Raw genomic sequence first — 21,801 nt, forward strand, 5'->3', positions numbered from 1 at the left:
ACAGGATAAAAACAAAATCTGGCAAACCACAACAGGCTATATTTATAAATTAAGTTTATTTAGAAAATAATTATTTTTCCGAAGTGCAACTTAACAGCTGCATCACATACATCCCTGCACTCGGGTCAAGTACAGAGAGGGACAATACCTTGATCAGATTTCAAAATGACGAACTCTGAAACACTTGGTGAGGATGAATGTTGGGTCGCACAATTATACAGGAGACGTCTAGACTTCTATCCCATATGTTGCACATTAAATACAAAACTAGCAGCAACGGAACAGAGCACAAAACACATGGACATACACAGTATGGCTATTAGCTCTAAACATCACCAACACTGCAATGGCACACAGGACCACAGAATACGGTGCAGTGTGGAGAAACACACCAGATCATCTGAAGTTAATACAACAACATCTTGGTGCTAGTGACAAATACAACTTGGCCCCTGAACAAGCGTCATTTGCATTCACCGACTTGACAAATGGGCACACACAAATAGCCGCAATAAATGCACTGCAGACTGGATTACACTTGGACAGGGGACAAACTATATAAATAGTTTTTTCGATGCAACAAACATTGGCATTGCAGAGCTACAACGTGTGCATTAATGAAGTTCCCAACATTTAATGGTAAATTTGTTTTTTGGACATTAAACTTTACAGTATGATGCTTGCACAGTGCAATTTATAAGAGGAAGCTCCTTTAGCTACAAGAGTGCGAGCAATAGCTTTCAACGACAGCATATTCATGACTCATTTATGGCTTTTCAGCATCCATGTCTGGCTTTGGACTGATAACATTAACCAATATCATCATGTGGATTTACTGTGCTTAATTCTGTCTCTCAATAAAAGGTATTTACATGATGGACTGATGAAAGATTTACTCAAATTGTAATCTATAAACCATTACAGTCCCCAGGCCTGCAAGCTGCTGCTAGTTTTAACATGATTTGTGGAACTCATTATTATACCCCAAGAGAAATTGTGCTATTACAACAGCTGGGTATCCCTAAGTAAAGATGCTGACTCTTTCCCTTTACACCCAGATTTTGTCCAGAGTTGGCTTTAAATATTTATTCATAAATTAAAAAAAACAATGCATGCATATACCACAAATACAAAAAAAACAACAAATCATTAAAAAATATATGTAAGAACGAAACTGAGATGCTGACTGCTTTGCAGCCCTGTAAGTGCTGTTAGTTGGTATTCTCCTTTGTGGTGATGGTGACAAGCTGCTTGGCTGCCTTGGCAATGTCATAAGCACATTGGATGACCTGCTGGGTGACCAGCTGCATGTCCGGTCCCGGGCAGCCCTCTGATGGCAACGCCTTCCTACACTCGCTCTGTAGCCGGAACGCACTGGAGGTCAACAAGCGCAGAGAGCCTCTAACTGTCTCTGAGCGGGGCTTCTGCAGGGGAAGGTTAAAATATCTTAATACTAATGGACAGTGTTTGTTAAAAAGTCAAAAGATTTATGCAAAGAGAGGCAGTACAGTACAGATCCTTTAGAAACACATTGACCTTTGCTGGCTTAGGACTAAATCTCTCTTTCTTTTGGTACACTTAAAATGTGTATATTTAACACACAAGAATAAAGATATCTAGGTGCAATTCAGAGCAAAGTAAAATAATACATCAGGAAATGGCGCATTTGAAAATATTGCTGCACCTGGACCTTGAATCTCTGACATTTGTGCCATAAAAATAATACAATAAAAGCTAAATGGCACACTGATCTGTTCTCTAAAGCAACATATCTACAAATTTGTTTCCATACCTTGGGAAAGAGGGCAGCCATCTCTGTTACAGCCACATGTATTCTTTCTGAGCAGGGTATGAAGCTGTGAGGAGAAGAGATTTGTCGATGAGTTCAACGTATTGATGTCATTTTCATACAAAATGCAAATTTATAACGACCACTGACAAACTATAAATGAACCAAAAGCTCTTACATGCACTCAATTTACTATATAGCATTTACACCACACCGTGCATTATCATCTTCAACTTCAGGTTAACATCAATAACATGCTATTTATTAGATATTTTTAGCCTTGTAAGTAAAAAACAGTTTTATTCCATAGCACATTTTTGTACACAGTAAAAACAACATCAGCCTGAAAACTGTGTTACATCAAATTCACTGTCAGCTATATTATCAAACGCAAGTCACTGCATAGATGTTTCTTAACGTTTCATCACTTAACTAAAGCAAATTCAAAGTCAACACATCAGAGAAAAAGAGATAGCTGGTTAGCAGGTGAGGCAGAAACTGTATGAGGGAGAGGAAAATAAAACTGTGCCTGGGAGGCAGGGACAGAGGCCAGAGTACCAGGAGGTGGGGTCAGGGGACCGCAGGCTGAGCGGCTGAAGGGGAGGGGGGGCCTTCTCGGCCCAGGGCACCAGAGTGCTGAAACATCCCAGGCTGTGCCTGAGCCGACGCACACCCTCACGCTCACATGGTCTGCTCATAGGGGTGAGGGACGGGGACACCAAAGCAACACCATAACAGCAGAGCAGGGTGGAAGTAGAATGAGGAGGGGAAGAGTGACGATAACGGACAAAAAGGGGAAATGATAGGAGATAAACGCAACTAAACATAACAGAATCATGATGAATGTAAGAGGAACATAGAGTTTAAAATGAAAGCGAGGAAATGAAAGCAGATCATACACTGATAAATAAAGCTCCTGTTCAGATTCTGACCTGTCATGTTTGTTCTCTTGAGCAGCTCGCAGCAGCTCTTGGATATTCTTGGTGATCTGCTCTGTTTTGCGTATGACGTCTTCTGTGCTGGGAAGCGTGGGGTCTGACTCCATCTCCAGATCATCCAGCTCAGGGATAGAGCTGCCCTCCCCCAGCCAGCCGCTGCTCCTCAGCCTCCCTCTCCTGCACAAACTGCACAGGGAAATTCACAAGACATTATGTCTGCTGCCAAAATCTGTGCTTATGTTTTTACTCCGAGACAAAACAGCACATTATTTTTAATAGTAAATCCCTTTAAACTGTATTTAGGAGTTAGAAAACTCTTACTGTCTTTCACTCATCACCTAACTCTCATTCTGGGTGATTCTCTTACCCCGAATCATCCATCTCAGAGTCATTGAATGTGTTGTCATAGTCACTTTCTGGCATGCTGCTTTGCTTCTCTAACTTCGCAGCCTAGAGGGAAGAGAGGAGACAAAAAAAAAAAAAAAAGAAAAAAAAAAGAAAATGCTTGAGCAAGACGTCTCATGTCACTGACGATATTAACTGGAACCAGCTGTGGTGAAATCCCAATTTCAACGCTCATCGACAAAGAACATAAACGTATACTGGAAATGTACCACTTTCTGTTTGTTGTGTGGTGAATCAGAATATAAACAAGTGAAAGCGATGCAGACGACTCTGACTCAAAGGAGCCAGTAAAGCTGTGAAGCAAGAGCACATAATCAAATTTAAAGCATTCGATATAGGATTAGTAAAACAGGTTATGCAGAGTTCAGACAGTTTCCTCACATCAGTAGCACATAATCACTAATGCTGGCTGGCTTGAAATTGATCTGATCTTCTCTTGAGATACAAATCGTACTGAATCATTAGACTATGATCATCATCAAATGTGAGAATGTAAGGATGTAGTCGTGGATGATGGTTAACAAAGCAATCAAACAAAATTCTAATAACCAGCAGCACATGGCTAGAAACATTACTAAGAACTCATTCTCCAAACTAAAAGAGAAGTGACCCCAGTGGGTAACTGTTTGAGAGCAGGAAGTCAACATGAGTTCACACATGAAACTAAATCACATGCAACAAAACTATTAAGTCACTCACCAAAAATAGAAATGCCATATTTTCACAGACAGATTTCATTATTATCTGACATGTTCACTTAACTTTACACATATTAACTATCAGACGAATGAATCTGTTTAATTGTAAACAACTCCTGGATCACCATGTTGTTTGTGTGTTATTGGAGGAAGTGAGAGCATGCTGTGCAACATGGCCAAGCAGTTGTTAGAGACAGATAAAAAATGACTTCTCTTTATACTGTTAAGAGTGTTTGCAATAAAAAGACATATACATTTAACAAGCTAATTTACTCAGTTTGTTTCCTTCTCATTACCTACAGGTGGTTGTTTTATAAAATGAAACAAACACTGCTAACAAGATTTTTACTATCAGACTTTTTCAGCATCATCTGCTGCACAGGTTTCTGCATTAAAATCAGCAGGTGCTGCATCACAAGCACACCTTTCTGCTCAACACTCAGAGGTTTCATCTTTTCAAAACCACACAATCCCAGTTGTGTAGCCGCGCTGAGAGGATGATGCTGGTGAAGGCAGGTATCTGATGGTGAGGGCAGCTGGTGGAGGGGCGGCTCATGCAGCAGGGCAGATAAGGAGCAGCATATGGGAGGACAGAGGGAGGCGAGGGAGGGGGGAGAGAGGTGGAAATGGCTCCGAGTGGATATGCTGCGTCCCACAAGACGTGTGGACCGAGTGAGGATGTACTTAACCTTTTGAGCACTTTCGTCCTTCGACCAAGACAGGGTGGATGGAAATGAGGGGAGGGATGAAGAGGTGGTCACAAAAGCGCCCCTTTCCGTCTAAAGACAGGGTTCAAATCACATTTTAAGGACACACATTTCTTAAACAAAAGAAACAAACTAAAAGATGAGATGAATGAGGTTAGATCATGTTGTCCCTGTAGTCTCTTGAAGCCAGCTGATAACTCATCAGATAATTTGTATTGAGAATGGAGCTGATGGGAAACTATATTTGTGCAATGATCATTAAACTCAGGATTATAACATTGTCTTATTTTAGAGGGGTGAGCTTAAGATGAATCAGTTCTACATAGACAACAAAGAGCTTTGTTGTTTTTACAGCTTATCCTCCTACATTTATTCCCTGAGCTCATAACCATTTCCTCTCTGAACACAGTGTGCTGGAAAAAGTATGTCTCAAGTATCTGGGAGTTAATCCATCGTGAGAAAAGCACCAGAAAACTGTTATTCACAGGCTCAAATTTAACTGCATGAACTTATTTGAATCAAAGAGAGATTTCAAACAGACGAGAAGACAAGGTGAGTTTGTGAAATTATCATGCATTACAAAAACACAGAGTATTTGTATGGTAGTTTTAATGCTTCATCAACATAAAACAGTACAAACCTTCAAAGTATATCATAACAACAGCATCTCCTAAGTTTTGTCTGACAAACAAGCAGCACTCCAGCAAACAACAGATAATGCAGATAATGGTTTTCAATAGACAAGATGAGATGTGACTGGCTGTGTCTAAATGTATGGCATTGTGATTTTGATGACGTCTTGATGCTGCAAAGTAGCAGATAAGTACAGAAAACTATCAACAAAAAGGCAGAGAGGAAGGTTTGCAGACAGGGTGAAGATATGAGGGAAAGTTGTGGGCAGAGGAGAGGAAATGGCAAAGGGAGAGCAGGGAACAGGTCTTACTTACATGAGGTGGGAAGGGTTGCAGGGTGGGGATACCCTCTTCTGCGTAGGGAGTTTCCCCTTTAGGGAGATAGGGCTTCAGGCCTGAGCCGGTCTCATACATAGACATGGGCCGACTGGCCCGCGCAGACTGCCGGCGTTTCAGGGCTGAGGGGCTGGAGGGGTCGGGGTAGTCTGAACCGCTGGGGATCTGATAGATATTGGTTGGGATGTGCCGCCTGAGAGAGGTGTTCTCGCTTTGCAGAGATTGCAGCTGGAAGAGACGGTCAGCAATACACTAAGAGGTGCTCTCAGCAAAGCAAGCTGTGTTCCCTGTTCTGATCCACTCTATCTTTATAGCATAACACTTCAGCTTTTGTCCCATTGTTCCTAAAATATTCATATTGTACTCTGACAGTGTGCTTCTGTCAGCATGCTTGATGCTTACAGTCTTTTAATTCTGCCAAGGTTTTATTTGGCAAGATATATCAGAAAATTTAAGAATCTAAACTTTGAATGTCACTAATATATAAAACCTGAAGCTGCCTTAGTGATAATGACTTTCAGAGTAACCTGTGTCTCGTGGCTTTTTCGCTTACAGACTTTAGGTTAGAAACATGACTGAGAATATTTTCCCATAAATATTAACTTATGTTCTCCTTTAGAATCCGTCAAGCTGACCTCTTAAAAAAATCATAAGAATAACATGAATTTTGCTTTGGGAGGGATTTTCTCCTGGTCTTTACAAAGAAAGCAAAGCAAGTGATAAGCAAGCAAAGACTGTTGCATAGGTTAAGCAACACAGGTGCAGTTTAAGTCAAAGATGTAGCCACAGTACAGATTAAAGGAATACTTCACCCACAAAATGGCCATTTGTGTATCAGTTAGTCATGCTGCGTTACTTTAAATTCATATATAAAACTTTGGTTTTCTCGCATGCCTCCACAGAAAACGGTGACCACACTGTTTAATTAGGGGCCGCATTAAACAGCTAAAATTGATCAAAACATCTGTTTACAAACTGTCACATGACTCATGCAGTATGATCTAAGTCTCATTTATCCAGTCATATGCTCAGTACTTCCCAAACACGTGGATTTTTGCTAAAACTGAACTGAAAGTGAAACTTATTTATGCTCTCATCAAAGCCAAAGAGTGAATGCATGTTCTGATCCTCAATCAATCAATAGATTAATATGTTCAGTGTTTTCCGTGGAGACATGCAAGACAAAATATTTCATCACAAATTCAACGTATCACGACATGACAAATCGACGTACAAATGGTCTTTGTGTTGGTGAAGCATTCCTTTAACTCAAGAATTATGAGAGGATAAGGTGCATTCAAGAACAAACAAAATCCTGAAGATTTTGTCAGGGACGTAACAGTTTGGGGGTAGAAAACCTGGCCTTATTAATGGATCTACTTCCGTTTAGTGCAAAGTAAATGGTAGATCTGATGTACTGGTGGTTTAGTTACTGACCTCTGCCATAATGACTGGCCGACTATTTTTGGTGAAGGTTGTCATTCCAATTAAAGTTGAAAGATATACAATATGTCCTGACAAGCCACATGTCCTGCTTTCTCCACCACATCGCTATCTAAATGTGATCATTTTAGTGAATCTGTTCCACCAAAAGCTAACAACACAAAGCCAGATCACATCATCAAAAACAATACAGTACGCTACAGTGATGTATGTCTCGTACAGTGTTACAGTGACCTTGTGTGTACAACTGAGAGTCACACAAACAGCATTAAGAGACAAATTATCGGCATGCTCCCTGAAAACAGCCAAATCAAAGCAAATTTAACATATGAAAAAAAATAAACCTCACTGACAGGGGTTCATTTTAACAAAATAAAAACCATGCTTAAAACATCTGAGGCCAAAACGACCATTTTAAAAATAGTTTGGGTTTAGCAGATTGCTAAATTGAAGCGCAGTGCATACATTTGTGCAGAATCCCAAACTTAACATCATCTATAAATCAGCAGTTTGATGTAAGAGAGTAACAGTATTCCAGGTTTGTATCACCTGAGTACGCTTCCTATGAAATGTGACCACTTAAACAACACGTCAAATAATAAATCTACATGTACTAAAAGGCTGTTACCAAAAACAACAGCTTAAAAATCAACCATAAACATTCTACGCAGTAAACACAGTATATGTGATGAAGCAAGGCACACACATACAATTTCAGTTAGTCACTATGAAGAGATTAAAAAACACTGTCAATTACTTCATGCTTTCTCTTAAAACATGCTTGTTAGTAACATTAGACAGTGTAGATTTAATACAAAAAGGAGAACTATGGGTAAATTGTTTTTGTTATTAACTGGAGAAAGGGTGCACTTCTTCTCAAATCCAGAAAACAAACCAACAACAAAACAAAAAGAAATCTCCAGTTTACATTCAAGCTTTAAAATTGAACATGCTGGCCAAAACAGAGGGTGGACCAGCAGGGTGTCACAGCAGCCTTATCTTGCAACACAGCATTCCTGTTCAGATAGCTCGGACTGGGCAGGAGAAGAGCTCTGCTGACCACTGTGGCCCCCCCTCGGTCCGGCCCCCGGTGTTAGTGATCTTATTGGTGGAGCGCGGTGGATACCTTTTTCTGCATCAGCCTCAGCTCGTCGCTCAGGTTGTTGTTGGCTTTCATAAGGTGCTGGATCTTGGCTTCGGAGGCGGTGAGCGCGTTTTTCACCTCCATGTATTCATGCATAGTGATGGGGCCGTCTGAGAGGTCAGAGTCCAGGCTCTGTCGGAGAGAGGGGTTGAAAACAAAATGAAAAAGGCAACGCGAGACAGACAGAGCCCTTCAGGGTTTGTATTTGTGAACGTGATGCCACAATACCTTGGTTCTATCTCCTTTGCTCGAGGGGAGCTCGTGATCTGTGTCCTCATCAGACGCCACGCTGTCGTAGTCGGGCTGATCATTGTCCTGGCTATCACTGCAGTGCCTGACAGCCACGCTCTTCAAGACAAATTCGACATTATCTGGAATAAAGGAGAGCGGAACAGTTATATCTGTGCTACACTTTGGTGTATCAGTGAGATCTTGGACTAAAGCAACAATAAGATCCTGACCTTTGGGACTGGCTATTGTATTCCCTTGTTGCCTGCGCTTAGCATCACTTAATATGTCAATCACGAGAGTTGCAAATTCATGTGCATTGAATCTTGCCAGCTTCTGTCGTCCCTAAATAAGAAAAGCAAACACATCAGCGGTATGCAATCTAACTTCAAAACACAGAGGGAAGCAACACAACATCTGTATGGTAGTTCTGTAAAGCTGACTCGCCTGGTTTCGCGTCGATGAATACTCTGGATTCACAGGAAGGAAAGGCACCACAGTCGTCTCTGTCACCAGAGTGCTGTGATTCTGTGTAGCCAGCCACACTACAAATAATAGGATAAGAAAGAGCTCAGTGGTGTCCGCTTTGGATTTAAAGTATCATTGTGAGGAGATGCCGGTACAAATGTCATCTGTGGATACAAGACACCGGAGCTTTTACTGGATGATTGTACTTTACCTGCATCAGTCTCTCGCCTGTCCACCTCATCGTACACATCCATGGCTAGCTCCTCGAATAAATGATTACTGAGCTGCAAGAAAGTGAGTTCAAGACACTTAGTCAGGCTTAAAGGAAAAATCCAAAATACATATTTCTTTTTTTGTTTTTACCTGTGTGTTATTTATCAATCCTTTTGGTGTCAGTTGTTGAGTGTTGGAGATATTGGCCGTAAGGATGTCTGCCTTCTAGTAAATATAATGGAACCAGATGGCACTCAGCTTGTGGTGCTCAAAGCGCCAAATAACACATTTAAAAAACTCAACAGCAATGTCTCTTTCCAGAAATCCTGATCTGGTTACACAAGATTATCCACGGACCTTTTTGTGAGCAGTTTCATGCAGGAACTATTTTCTTACTACCACACTACACCCACCAACTGTATCACAGCGTAGAAGGAAGCATGCCCTCACCTAGCAACACTGAGCTAGCTAACGCTACGGCTCAGCTGAGGAGGACGCCATTAATGCTAACATCTCACACAGTCATGAGCATAAGCATCTCGTCCATGAGTAGATGCTTGCTTCCTTCTGCTAGGTGATATGGTTGGTGGGTGTTGTTCAGTAGCAAAAGTAGTTCCTTTATGAAACTGCTCACACTGTTTTTTCAAATATATTTTTTTGGCGCTCTGAGCACCACAAGCTGAGTGCCATCAGTTCCTTTATATTCAAGAGAAGGCAGACATCTCTACGGCTGATATCTCCAACACTCTGCAACTCACACCAAAACAATCTAGACTGATAAATAGCACTACAGGTAAGAGGAAAAATATGTGTTTTTGATTTTGGGGTGAACTGTCCCTTTAATAAATGGGAGAAAGGGTAACTTAGTACAGTAAAACTCTGCAAAAAATACTCACAGACTGCAGTTTCTTCTTTGCTGCTTTGGCCAGTTCTGATAAATCTAAACTGCTGGAAACAAAACATAACTTTCATAAACACGCTGATGAACTGTTAGGTCGACATAATGCACACTTCATTCTGAGTAATACTTACATGTTCCTTATTCATCAAAAGAGAGCATTAAAAAAAGATCAAATGTGTCATTAAATTGAAAAAAGCACTGATTGTTTCATAGTGGCTGTTCTGCTCATTGAAATTAGAGTTATTTGGACTAACATTCTTAATTATTTGCAGCAATTACAGAGTGTTTGGTATGTCAGCTACTCCACTGGGTCTGTTTCCTTTAACACAGATACTAGATGCTGCAGCGCTCTCAACAGCGTGTCAGGACAGGCCTCAGAGCAAGACTACAACCATAAACAACTGCCTCACTGCGCTTGCTTTGCTGGCTCGATTCAAGTTGAGCCCGTTCACTTAGACACACGCTAATTCACAGACAAATTAGTTAATATCGACATGCATCATGTTGACTTACAGCTCGTGCTTTCTTACCTGTCAGCCATTTGTGGAACAATGAAGTGCTGGCCGGTTTTATGATCTGAAAGTAACAACAAGAATGTTCTGGTTGACTGCCAACAACATCATCAATATTCATGGGAAATGTAAATATTTTAAACTGAGCATGATTTAAATATTGTATATCATCATATAGTATAGAAAAACAATGAGCAGTTGTATTTATCTACGTGGAGTGACAGATGGATGAGATTTATCGTCAGGTATCAGGCCCTGTATACATCCGATATTAACATGCCTCCTGGGTGATCGGATCACAAGTGGACAGCTTTAAGTACAGGTGTGACTGTACCAAATGTGTCTTCAATGGGTCCTAAGATCCGATCACTCAGACCACATTTGGAGGTGGTCTGGGCTGCATGAGGTGTGTGCTTAGCATGACAAACTTCAGGCCAGTTATAAACAACAATGTATTTGGTCTTTGCAAATGAAAATGTTGTACCTGTTTATTTGCATATGAAGTGGGAAATTTCAATATGATCACCAGTGGTCACTCGAGGCCCATGTGGAGATGCCCTCTTATGCCAGGTGTGAACAGACAAACATAGAGCTGTCCACTTGTGATCAATCACCCAAGAGGCATGGTAATACCAGGTGTAAACAGGCTCTTTCACTCCAGCCACACATGCACATATTCTTAGACCCATATGATTTTTAGTAATTACAGTAACAGATTACTCTCCGTCACTGCATACCTGGCTTTCTCCCACACAGGTAGAACGCCAGTCGATCAGTCAGCTCATACTGAATCTCCACCAGTCTATCTGCCAGGTCATGGTGGCCAGCTTCCCTACAAAAGCAAACATAAAAAAGGATTATATATTACTTGAAAGGGTAAAATTACAGGCCCGTGATATTTCATGTTTGAATTATAAAAGCTAACCTTGCATAGTCAATGGGAGTTTTGCCATTGCTGTCAGGGGCTCCAGGATCTGCTCCATAAACAGTTAATAGTTCAGCCTGAGATACTTGTCCTGCCTTTGCAGCTACATGCAAGGGAGTGTTTCCCTTTTCCTGGGGGAAAGGATGATTAACAGGACATACCATTATGATTTAAAATCAAGAGAGGAGTAAACGCAAAGATGAAAATTCTGGCTTTTAATACAGCAGGTGAGTCTTACCGGGTGAAAGAAGTTAGCTTGTGCTCCCAGGGATAGCAACCTCAAACAAGTCTCAAGATTCCCGGTGCGTACACTTGAGTGAAGTTGCTGATAAAAACAAAACAAGTATTATTATGAATGAACATAGCTTACCAATACAACTTTGTACAAAACAGTATTTCAGTTTTCTCTTGATCACATCAAGCAGCCCCTTCTCCTCACCTTGCTTAAATCCTTGGCTGTCGAGCTGTCATCCTCCCGGCAAGGCATGCGATGGACAAATGCCAGCATTTGATATTTGGCTTTAATAAACTCTGATTTGTTTGGGCTTTTGGGAGAACATGAAACAGAGAAAAGAAAGACGCAGTTAATGAGGCAGTGGCACATACTAAACTTCATTGAATCAACATCTACGTGAACATTCTCAAATGATAAAGACTCACTGTATTTTGTCCTGAGGGTTGGCCTTGCGTTTTCCACTCATCACAGACGCAGGGTCCAGAAGAGAGTGCTCCCATATTGAATTTGCACCATTGCTGTATAACGTCTGAACCATCTAGGATGAATTGAAAAAGAAACCTGTAAAATTTGTCCCATTGATTTCTAACTGCAGAATGCTGACGGGCTGTTAACAGTTCTCTCCCTGAACAAACACTTTCTATATTTGGATAAAATCAATACACCTCAGTGGGATCTGATGTACAACTGTTGTCAACAGATTTATCTTGAGCAAAGATAGAGGCCAGCTGAATTTAAAACCACAGTAATGCAGATTGTGAGCAAGGATAACGACAATAATCTCAAGACATTTCAGGAGAGACACTTCATCCTCTAAGCACTCATAAACTATAAAGAAAACAACTTCACAACTGAGAGTACAATGATGTGTAGCTTTATACAGGCGGCTATAAACATACATTTCCCCTAAGATACATATAAGATACATTTCCCCTGTGTGGGGTTATTACCTGTAGCTGCGTAGGAGGCCATGGTGTGTGCGTCAGGTGGCGGACCTGCGAGCTGTGTCTACCCAGACTTCGATGAACGCTGCAGCACTCGTCACAGATCAACACACCCCTGTTCACCGAGGCCCAGCGAGGTTCTGAGAGGGAAGACACAACCAGGAAGTAAAAATCATGACACCTGCAGTGATCTAACTGATGATTGACAACTGACTGAAGATGTCCTTTGAAGAATAGCTTAAGGTACAATACCGTATAACCTGGCTCTCACTGATTTGATTTGCTCTAGCTTTATAGGTAGTCAAAGATGAGTCATTTAGAAATGTTTTGCAAGGCATGTCCTCTCTTTACATTCAGTACCATTATTCAAATCACTAACATGCAAGGTGGGAGCACCCACTTCTTCTTTTTCCTCTGCTGCACTGACTGGGTCTGGGGAAACTCTAACTTGTGTTTGTAAAACTATGAGAAACTTACAGGATGAGGCTGGAAATGCTTTACGTAGGTAAGTATCGTATCGTTTTACCAGTACCAATACCTGTACCCTTAAAGTGATACTGATACCTATATAGTACTTCATTTGGTACCTTCTTTTTCTACTTAATTTGATACCCATCATGTGCATGGAAGCGTACAGTTGTTTAAAATGCCACCAGACACCACAGTACACCACAGAGGTATCATTTGACTGGAGAAGTTTCGATACTCCTCAGTACTAGGTTATTTTGGTCAATACATTAAAAAGTATTGAGAAATGATACCCGGCGCCACGAAGAGGTATTGTCTGTGTAGCCCAAGCCTGATAAAACTTTCCCCCCATGCCATCCACCTCCATTGTTGTCCAAAAAGTCACAATCATACATCAGTGAGCCACACCAACGTACTAGGTGTACCATCATTAGATAAACATAGATATTGTAGTTAATCCCACATAAACGGTCCTGCTGCCACAACTGATGTATTAATCCATGGCTGAAAATAGCCCCTAATAAATATACTATTTACTTCTGCTTCACCAGTTAAATTTGCTGAAACCACAGTGTCTTGCTGTTTCAATAATGATATTCCACATTTTCTGACCTGTTTTTATAAGTGTATGTCTTAATTCTTCAAGATTAAATGGGCTTTGGACTGAGTGCCACAGGAAAGTCCCAAGAACCAAAGCTCAGAGCACTGGAAGCAATATTTACCCAAGTGCAACAGGAACAGTTCAAACAATGTAGGGCACAAATATAACAGGCAGCCACATTCAGGTTAGACTATCAGAACATTCCTAGAGGAGGTTTTTACATGCAGACACAAACACAATCTAACCAGAAAAAATAAAGACAAGAGTCAACCCCCAATTGGCAGTAACAACAGCAGCTATAACAGGCATCAAAGGCCTTTTTGACGCCAGATTTAGGTGGAGCCATGCATTGTGTAACAAGGAAGTGAAGACTTGCAGTTGTAGGTTGAAGCACCTTAACCTTATTGTTGAGAAACGGAGCAGCTTCCTCTTTCAAAACATTGTATGACAGACGAATGCTATCAATAATTGTGCTGCAGCATAGTGAGGAAATGCACAGTCTGAGAAATGGAGACTGAGTGCATTTACAAGATACAGTATACTCTGTGACCAAAATAAAAATGTTTACTTAACCTTGACCTATTTAGAACACTTTATCTAACACAAATGTCAGAGTTGTGTTGTCTGCTGTTTATAGAGACTCCTGTGACAGCGAACATCTCCAGACCAAAAATACTGTAAATTCATACGACACTGATAGCTGATAAACTGTTAAGCAGATTGAGTGGCTGGCACAGTGACAGCACAGTGAGGACTGTGAGTGTCTTAGCAGCAGCTGAGGTGAACTGTAGGAGGAACAGCTGCAGGAGTTACTGGTCAAATTCTGGCACCTGGTCCCTTGTGTTCAGGATCTCCTCGACTAACTTACTGTGAGTTTCAACCAAGACCTGGGAGTTGGTGCTGACATGCCTCTTTTACCCTTTCCTCAACAAGTGCTGCTAAATTTAATACCAAATCTTGAAACTAAAAATATTCACAGCCAGCAACTGGTAAAAGCCACATGGAGGGGCAATCCAGGCCAGCTGCTGTGGAGACCCAAAGAGTTAAACTAGACTTAACGACATGATGACAGATAGGGCACTAAAACTTGAGTATTACTGAGTATTTAGCATACTTGCTAGTGTTGTTCTTGATTTTTCTTGTGATTTTTTTTATACTGGCTTTACATTTCTAAAACCAACTCTTACAGCATATCAGATTTAAAATGTACCGTCATGCCACAATAGAGAAAAATCTCTTTTGCATTGAAAGCACGCAGTCGATTCACTCCGCATCCTGTTTTGCTTCCTGTGCCTGCTGAAAAACATCACGTCATTTCTATATAAATGAGACTCATGAAAGTACCTCACACGCAATGAAACTAGTACTAATAAAAGCTTAAACCATCCCTAATACTATTTATCATTACCATTATTCAACAAGCAAATCTCTTGTAAGGACACAGGATTAAGTTGTCTTCATCTGGACCAGTAAACCTCCTGCTAGTCACCACAGACACCACAGTGCCGCAGCTGGTTCAGTCTGAGAAGCATTTTTAGACTAGGGTTGCAGATGTAAATCATTTATTTATTTGATTATTTTTGCAAAGTCTTGTCACTCATTATTCTTTGAACGACTAATTTTTCCATAGTTCACAGTACAGATCAGTGGAGGAAAAAGCCATATCATTAAGAGTACATTCATTCAGTCATTCCTTATTAACACAATAGTTAACTTCAGTCACACATTGCCAATGTAGGCAATGTCCATGTGTGGTGTACAAAAAGCTGACAGTGGACCACTCACTGACTTTTTATGAATGATCCAGACATCCTAGTGAGTGCTTACAAAACATTTTCCTGCTGATCATGATGGATGATTTACTTTTATTTCAAATTTAGTGGACACCTGCATGAGGCAAATATCATTTCATTCACACTTATTGTTTGCTACCTGTGACAAAACTGCTGTCCAATTATACTGACACACACACACACACACACACACACACACACACACACACACCAGAAATGCCTGCCTGATTAACTAAAGCAAGTACCACCGGATGGAAACAGTTAAAAAGACAGCTGCTTCAGGTCTAATTGCATCCTCAACCGGGGAGCTATAACACTGGTGAACTGTCAACAACACTTACAACTTACCCTGTAGAAACAACAATACACTGCATGTCTAAATTACTGTAAAGACTGTATAAGAAAGCAGCATGGGCCAGGACTGATAATCTGATTTACACCAGAGTAGTGAAGTGCAAGGCTTTGGCTTAACGGTACTTGATGGACCAAACGTCAGTGAATAAATAAAGCTAACAGCCTCACACTACAGGGATGGTGTGGATTTGCTTACCTGGAACACTGCAATCAGCGCAGACCTCAGTGTTTCGCAGGCGTTTAGACATCCTTTACTCAGGAAGAAACGCCTTTTAAAACGAGCGTATTATGTCCGTTGCGTTATGCTAATCATTGATTACTCTGTGGGGATTCCTTCCGCGTTAGCTAGACCTAGCTAATTAAAAACAACCCAAACAACGGTCCGCTACCTCATTTAAATGTTGCTAGCCTTTTCGTTTTGGCTATCGCCCGCGTTACAACCATTATAACGTTACCCCAGGAGAGTAAGGTACAATGCTGCTTGGCTGCAAGTTAGCTGACTTAGCACCTGATTAGCTAACTAGCCTGTGTCCGCTTGGTAGTTTACTCTTCAGCAGACAGCGACTGCGACTGCACAGCGCAGCGCGAGAGCATTCCCAGTGGCAGCTGCGACTGCGACCTATTGTACAGGGCGACACTGTGCCCAGAGGTAAGCCTCTCAGGAAACAAACTTCTCCCCGGAAATAAATATATCACCAGCTACCTTTTGTGTTTCACCTGGGTGACCACATCCCAATCGTAGCCCTGATTTTTACAGCTACTAATAAGCATAAATTGTACAAACATCACAATATATTTGTTGGAGTGTACTGTGGGTTTGGGTGGTACACAACCTGACAGACAGCACTGAGGGCACATACACATTGATAAGCAGGTGAGTTTGATCTATGCACCTTCGTGACACGGTACAAAAATACTTTTTTTTAATTGCTCAATCCATGCAATTATCTTTGTATAAAGATACAATTTGACAAGAAAACAGAACAGGACAAAACAAAACAAAACAAAAAGCTACATACATAAGAGTTTCATTTAGATAACATTAAAGAAATAAATTTAAAGGAAAGGAAAAGACAGATTTTGATGTCTTGTTCAGAATAAAGCTGGTATAGGTGCTATATAAATACTGTGTAAATATCAAAATGCTCAATCTACAGATAGATGCACACAATCCGTATTCTAAAATTGTTCCTTAAAACAAGCTGTCAGGACTTTGGTGAAGTTGTGATGTCACAACTATACTAATGCACAAATAACTTGCGCCATACATGCGTGAAATTGCTGAATTAATAAATGAACTTCCTCCGGTACGTCCTCAGCGTCATACGTCTCCAGAGGGTCCCAGTGCTGATTGGCTATTGTGTCCCAAAGTGGTTGCTGGAGTTCAGATTTTTCAACTCTCATGAATACGTGTATGATGCAAGAATGCACTACTCACTTCACTCGCACTGCTTCTTTGCATATTTGCGTATTTCGCATCATTCGCATTGTATCGTTTGCCTCCATGGCTCTGCCTGGTGGGAATTTACGTCTAATTGCATCTTTACATTGACTTTACATGTAATTCCCTCGCGCAAATTGTTTCATTCACGCCCATTGTGAACACACCATAAGAATGTTTTGCAGTGTAAGTGAATGACATCAGCTGACAGGAAGAAAACATGGGCCCTAGCTCTTGCCATGCTGCAAGTTAACATTCCCAACTTTACAGCAGAAATAAACGTGTACAGCCTGGTACATAAACAATTTTTATCTCTGTTGCTAATTTTCCCCTTCATGACAGCTGCTGTATATGTGGCATCATTTTAGTCCATTTGCATTTGTGATAAAAAAAAATTCCATTGGCCTATAAAATAAAGAGGTTCAAAATATATAATATATTTTTATTTTGGTGGGACTTTTTTTAGGTGGCTAAGTTAAACTATGTTTTGTTGCTGGCCCCCCATCTACGAAGGTACATCGCTTAGCTTTCTTGTCGAAATTCCAGCCTGCTTCTCCAAACTGAGGGTGTACTGACTGACAACTGTTGAAGGTGATGCACTGACTATGGATAAGTACCCCGTCCAACCCCACTTAAAAAAAATCCGAACTATTCCTTTAATAGAGCAACCCGCCACAGGTTATGTGCTATTACCTGTGTACGCTGGCGGTAAAGTCTCAGATTTTCAACCTCTCAGTCCCTCCCCCTCGCTGAAACGTAAAGGCGACGATCTCATTTCGACCCTATAGGCGTGATATCAATTTACTGTCTGAACGCAACATTTACAATAATTGCCGTGGTATTTTTGCTGGACAATAATGCGTTAATTTCAGTTATTTAACGTATCTAATGCATAAAAGTGTGACACGGAATGACGTAAATACTTCTGGTTGAATGTTTGGCCACCCCCATGCGGACATGTTGAATGGTTCCGCCCAACTGGAAGTGACTATTATTTTTAAAAGGTGATGCGTTTCTTTAAAAATCATGTTTATGTCGTGTATTTACCAACGAAATGATTGTTTTTACACTTAAATTGAGTTCCGTTTGTAAAAGGTAAGGAAAGTTGTTTTAATTTGACTGTATTAAGTAGACAGTGAGTCCATTTCTATGTAGGACACCCCTGTCATTATTGAGCACTGCTCCTGGCACTTCCTTGTTCAAAAGTTTTTATTTAGAGGAAGGCTTGGTGAAAAGTTGGACACCGGTTTCGATATTTCGACGTTGTTTTTGTCACATATTAAGGGCATGGCTCATATACATCGTGAATTTTGTCATAACTAGCGTGTGGCCTTCGCAGTTTTCCCCATGGCTGTAATTATTAGAAGCAGGCTAACGTTGCACTGAGCGGCTCCATAAAGAGGAAGATGTCCACGGCTAACGTTAGCGAAGACCTCCGAGGGAAGTTTCCCCTGCATGCCGCAGTGTGGGAGAATGACTACAGGACGCTGGAGGAACAAATAACGTTACCACAGGTTGGTGAAACACGGGAAATCGTTTTAGACCTTCACACCAATGCTTGCTAGCAAGATGAAGCCAGGACTGAGCTGTTAAATCATCCGTAGCCACCCAGTAAAAGTAGGCCAGTCGTGTTGACAGATGCTCCGCTGTGCTGCACACAGATAACGTTTGAAATGTGTATGAGGACATAGCTTCACCGATCAACAGGTTTAAAAGTTTACTTTAATAAATGCATTCAACTACAAATTAAAAGCCTGTTTCTAGCTGTTAATTTAGGCTACTAACCCAATTCACTGGGTTACTCAAAAACACTATCAGACTACATATGATAACATAGGATCTGCTTTGCCAAATACATGCATTCATTTGTGGTGTATTACCTGACAGTTCACAGACTGTCATGCATTGTGCTATTTTTATTATTATAACGAGTTTAGAGTGGTGATTATGTCTTATCATCTCCACAGCGTCATTCCTGTCAAACATGCAGATGACTAATCTAACAAGTTATCTCTAAATATCACTAATTTATCAAAAGTATGTCTAATATTGCTGTGTGTTTCCTCGCAGTAAATCATCTCAGTTAGAAATATAATTGCTATGATCCAGTCTCTATAATTGTCACCAGTACCCAGCAGTGCCGATCAATAACACATTTTTCCCATGACTCATACAGTATGGGACCAGACATGATGCTCAGTCTCGTCAGTGTGCTGATTACTGCAGGTCTATATCATTACAAGTGATGACCTCAATTTAAAGCTGTAAAATGCCTCTATGAGGTATAATATGAAGGCCCTCGGTTATAAGTGACGAAATATTACAAGGCCAGAATGCTTCTTTGTTAATGTCACAGGTTGTCATGTCAGTACTGCTGTATTCAGTCTAACTAATGTGTTGGTCTCTCCTTGATTTTCTCAGAATGACATTGAGGCTGTGGATCCCAGAGGTCGGACACCTCTGCACCTGGCTGTGTCGCTCGGGCACCTGGAGTCCGTAAGAGTCCTTCTGAGACACGGTGCTTCAGTGACTAAAGAAAACAGCATGAATTGGACAGGTTAGTTATAAAACTGTCTACATAACAGAGAAATAACGCTGTTATATCAGGACTGTTTCCGTCACTTGTCTTGTATATATGCTTTTTGATGATCTGTGGGTTGTCTGATCACTTAGAGCCCTTCTCACATTAACCTACACACTGTCTGCTGTTAATGGGGTTTCTGGTAAAAGTCAATATATCCACTTCTCTGGAACATTCTCACTTTCCTTGGTTATTACTGTCATTGTTGAGGTTTTTTAATGGATAGTTGCTACTCCTGCGGAACAGATGCTGTTACCTTAAAAGGTTTAGTGGTTTGTTTATACAGTACTTGTCTGTCTCTGTGTAGTGCTGCAGGAGGCAGTCAGCACCGGAGATCCAGAGATGGTTCAGTTAGTTCTTCAACGCAGAGACTACCTCAAAGCCTCCACTGCTCTGGGAGGAGTGCCTGAGCTGCTGTCAAAGATCCGAGAGGTTTTACTTTATACATTTTTCCGTTGTCATTTCATCCGTCTGTACGTGTGCCTGGAAACATTTACCAGCAAAGGATATAACTGCTCTGTCTATGTTTTCATCTGTAGTCTCCAGACTTCTATATGGAAATGAAGTGGGAATTCACCAGTTGGAGTAAGTTCTTTTGTGTGTGTGTGTGTGTGTGTGTGTGTGTGTGTGTGTGTGTGTGTGTGTGTGTATGAGTGAGTGTGTGTGTAAGTAAAGTAGACTGTGTTTGCATAGCAACCTTTTCATGTAACACAGTGTGGTTATCAGCACTGTGTACGCAAAAGAATAAAGTATCTACAAGTGTTTTTGAATGCTGCACTCTGCAATTAAATATCCACACAAAACACCGTAATCTTGGCCATCTTAGAGGTTTCATCAGGTCATACAGGAAAAACTACATACCAGCCTCTTGGTGGGAGAAGCATTTGTTTTGGTTTAGTAATGAGTGACATTGTTTTCCATGTGTGGGACATTCATATGCTGTTGCTTCACAGTCCCTCTTCTGTCCCGGGTCTGTCCAAGTGATGTTTGCCGCATTTGGAAAAGTGGCGCCAGCCTGCGAGTGGATGCAACTCTCCTAGGCTTTGAAAACATGACTTGGATCAGGGGGCGCAGAAGCTACATCTTCAGAGGAGATGGTGTGTGCTTTAACTCTCCCACACACACAAACAGTGCTCTCTTTGACTTCTACTAAATGATTGAAGTCTAACCCTGGTTTATTTTTACAGATTCATGTGCAGAGTTGATGGAGGTGAACCACGACGATGAAGTCGTGGACACTGAACGCTTCAACATATCTCAAGAAATGGAGGACGTCACGCTTGAGTCAATGCAGCCAGCCGAACAGGAAGTTGCCAAAAGGTTAACTACTCCTATTGTCAACACCTACTTGGACACCAAGGATATTGCTTTTGAGAGGTAGGAGTCACATCTTTTTCTGTTTTCTCACAACATGAATACATCTAAGGGTTATCAAAAGTATCAATCCTTTTGTGATACCACATGTTTAAAAGATACAGTCTCTGTTAATTATACACTTGATAGTATTAAAAGTATGAATGCTATAAAAAATTACAATTAGATTTTCAATCCCAAGTTGTAATTACTATTAACTTTATTACAAATGTGTTGGTAGGTATTGTCTTTACCAGCATAGTGTGCAGGATGTTAATTAAAAAAAATATATATATATATATATGTCTTNTTAAAAAAAAAAAAAAAAAATATATATATATATATATATCTTATTTCGAGTGCCAAGGGTGTTTTTTGTTTTTACCGTTGTATCAAAAGAGGTTTCAAGTTTCATTTTCTTATATTAGTATTGGATCAAAGTTTAAAGGTATACCATGTTGGATTGTTGGTTTCTGTTTGTAAACACACTCGCTAGTGAAAGTGAAAGTAAATGCCAACCCCAGAGTCACTCTTGTTTGTCCTTTCACTTAAAGGGCCAGTGTGTAATATTTGGCATGGTTTATTGTCAAATCTGAATCTGAATCTGAATATTCTACCCATTAATATGTTTATATAAGTGTATAATCGCTATAAAATAAAATTCGTTTGGTTTTCGTAGCCTTATAATTATG

At 40.6% G+C, this 21,801-nt stretch overlaps 2 protein-coding genes across 9 annotated transcripts in view; one reads left to right on the forward strand and one right to left on the reverse strand.

Annotated features, from left to right (window-relative positions):
* Positions 1 to 37: 37 nt before the first annotated feature.
* Positions 38 to 16,323, reverse strand: git2a (G protein-coupled receptor kinase interacting ArfGAP 2a). Of its 8 annotated transcripts, none has more exons than XM_050050270.1 (21): positions 15,931 to 16,320; positions 12,525 to 12,658; positions 12,000 to 12,112; positions 11,779 to 11,884; positions 11,578 to 11,664; positions 11,340 to 11,470; positions 11,152 to 11,246; positions 10,433 to 10,478; positions 9,898 to 9,946; positions 9,000 to 9,072; positions 8,768 to 8,865; positions 8,554 to 8,665; positions 8,321 to 8,463; positions 8,075 to 8,224; positions 5,485 to 5,733; positions 4,520 to 4,609; positions 3,095 to 3,177; positions 2,722 to 2,913; positions 2,348 to 2,479; positions 1,793 to 1,856; positions 38 to 1,424 (listed from the first exon to the last, which is right to left on the reverse strand). In XM_050050270.1, exons 1-21 carry the CDS (start codon positions 15,980 to 15,982, stop codon positions 1,212 to 1,214), a joined length of 2,412 nt encoding a protein of 803 aa, XP_049906227.1. In that variant the 5' UTR covers positions 15,983 to 16,320; the 3' UTR covers positions 38 to 1,211. The 8 variants fall into 8 exon arrangements, with proteins under 8 accessions (XP_049906227.1, XP_049906226.1, XP_049906231.1 ...); XM_050050269.1 differs by having other exon boundaries at positions 9,898 to 9,949; XM_050050274.1 differs by lacking the exon at positions 5,485 to 5,733 and having other exon boundaries at positions 9,898 to 9,949; positions 15,931 to 16,323.
* A 1,808-nt stretch (positions 16,324 to 18,131) lies between these two features.
* Positions 18,132 to 21,801, forward strand: part of ankrd13a (ankyrin repeat domain 13A) — a 9,457-nt gene continuing 5,787 nt past the window's right edge. Inside the window, exons 1-7 of the mRNA XM_050051292.1 lie at positions 18,132 to 18,270; positions 18,515 to 18,689; positions 19,597 to 19,732; positions 20,064 to 20,188; positions 20,296 to 20,341; positions 20,710 to 20,853; positions 20,944 to 21,133. Of these exons, the coding sequence (XP_049907249.1) occupies positions 18,582 to 18,689; positions 19,597 to 19,732; positions 20,064 to 20,188; positions 20,296 to 20,341; positions 20,710 to 20,853; positions 20,944 to 21,133 (749 nt within the window). The 5' untranslated portion in view covers positions 18,132 to 18,270; positions 18,515 to 18,581. The remainder of the gene's footprint in view (positions 18,271 to 18,514; positions 18,690 to 19,596; positions 19,733 to 20,063; positions 20,189 to 20,295; positions 20,342 to 20,709; positions 20,854 to 20,943; positions 21,134 to 21,801) is intronic.

The sequence above is a fragment of the Epinephelus moara genome, chromosome 8, assembly GCF_006386435.1.
Source record: "Epinephelus moara isolate mb chromosome 8, YSFRI_EMoa_1.0, whole genome shotgun sequence".
Classification (NCBI taxonomy): Eukaryota; Metazoa; Chordata; class Actinopteri; order Perciformes; family Serranidae; genus Epinephelus; species Epinephelus moara.

What these genes read in the sequence shown, in the direction of transcription:
- git2a (XM_050050269.1), bottom strand. Translation starts at nt 15,982, where the DNA reads ATGTCTAAACGCCTGCGAAACACTGAGGTCTGCGCTGATTGCAGTGTT. An exon ending in AACCCTCAGGACAAAATACA is followed by an intron (nt 11,885 to 11,999) that starts GTGAGTCTTTAT and finishes TTCTCCCAAAAG; the next exon opens with CCCAAACAAATCAGAGTTTA. An exon ending in TCCCCTGACCCCACCTCCTG is followed by an intron (nt 1,857 to 2,347) that starts GTACTCTGGCCT and finishes TTCTCCTCACAG; the next exon opens with CTTCATACCCTGCTCAGAAA.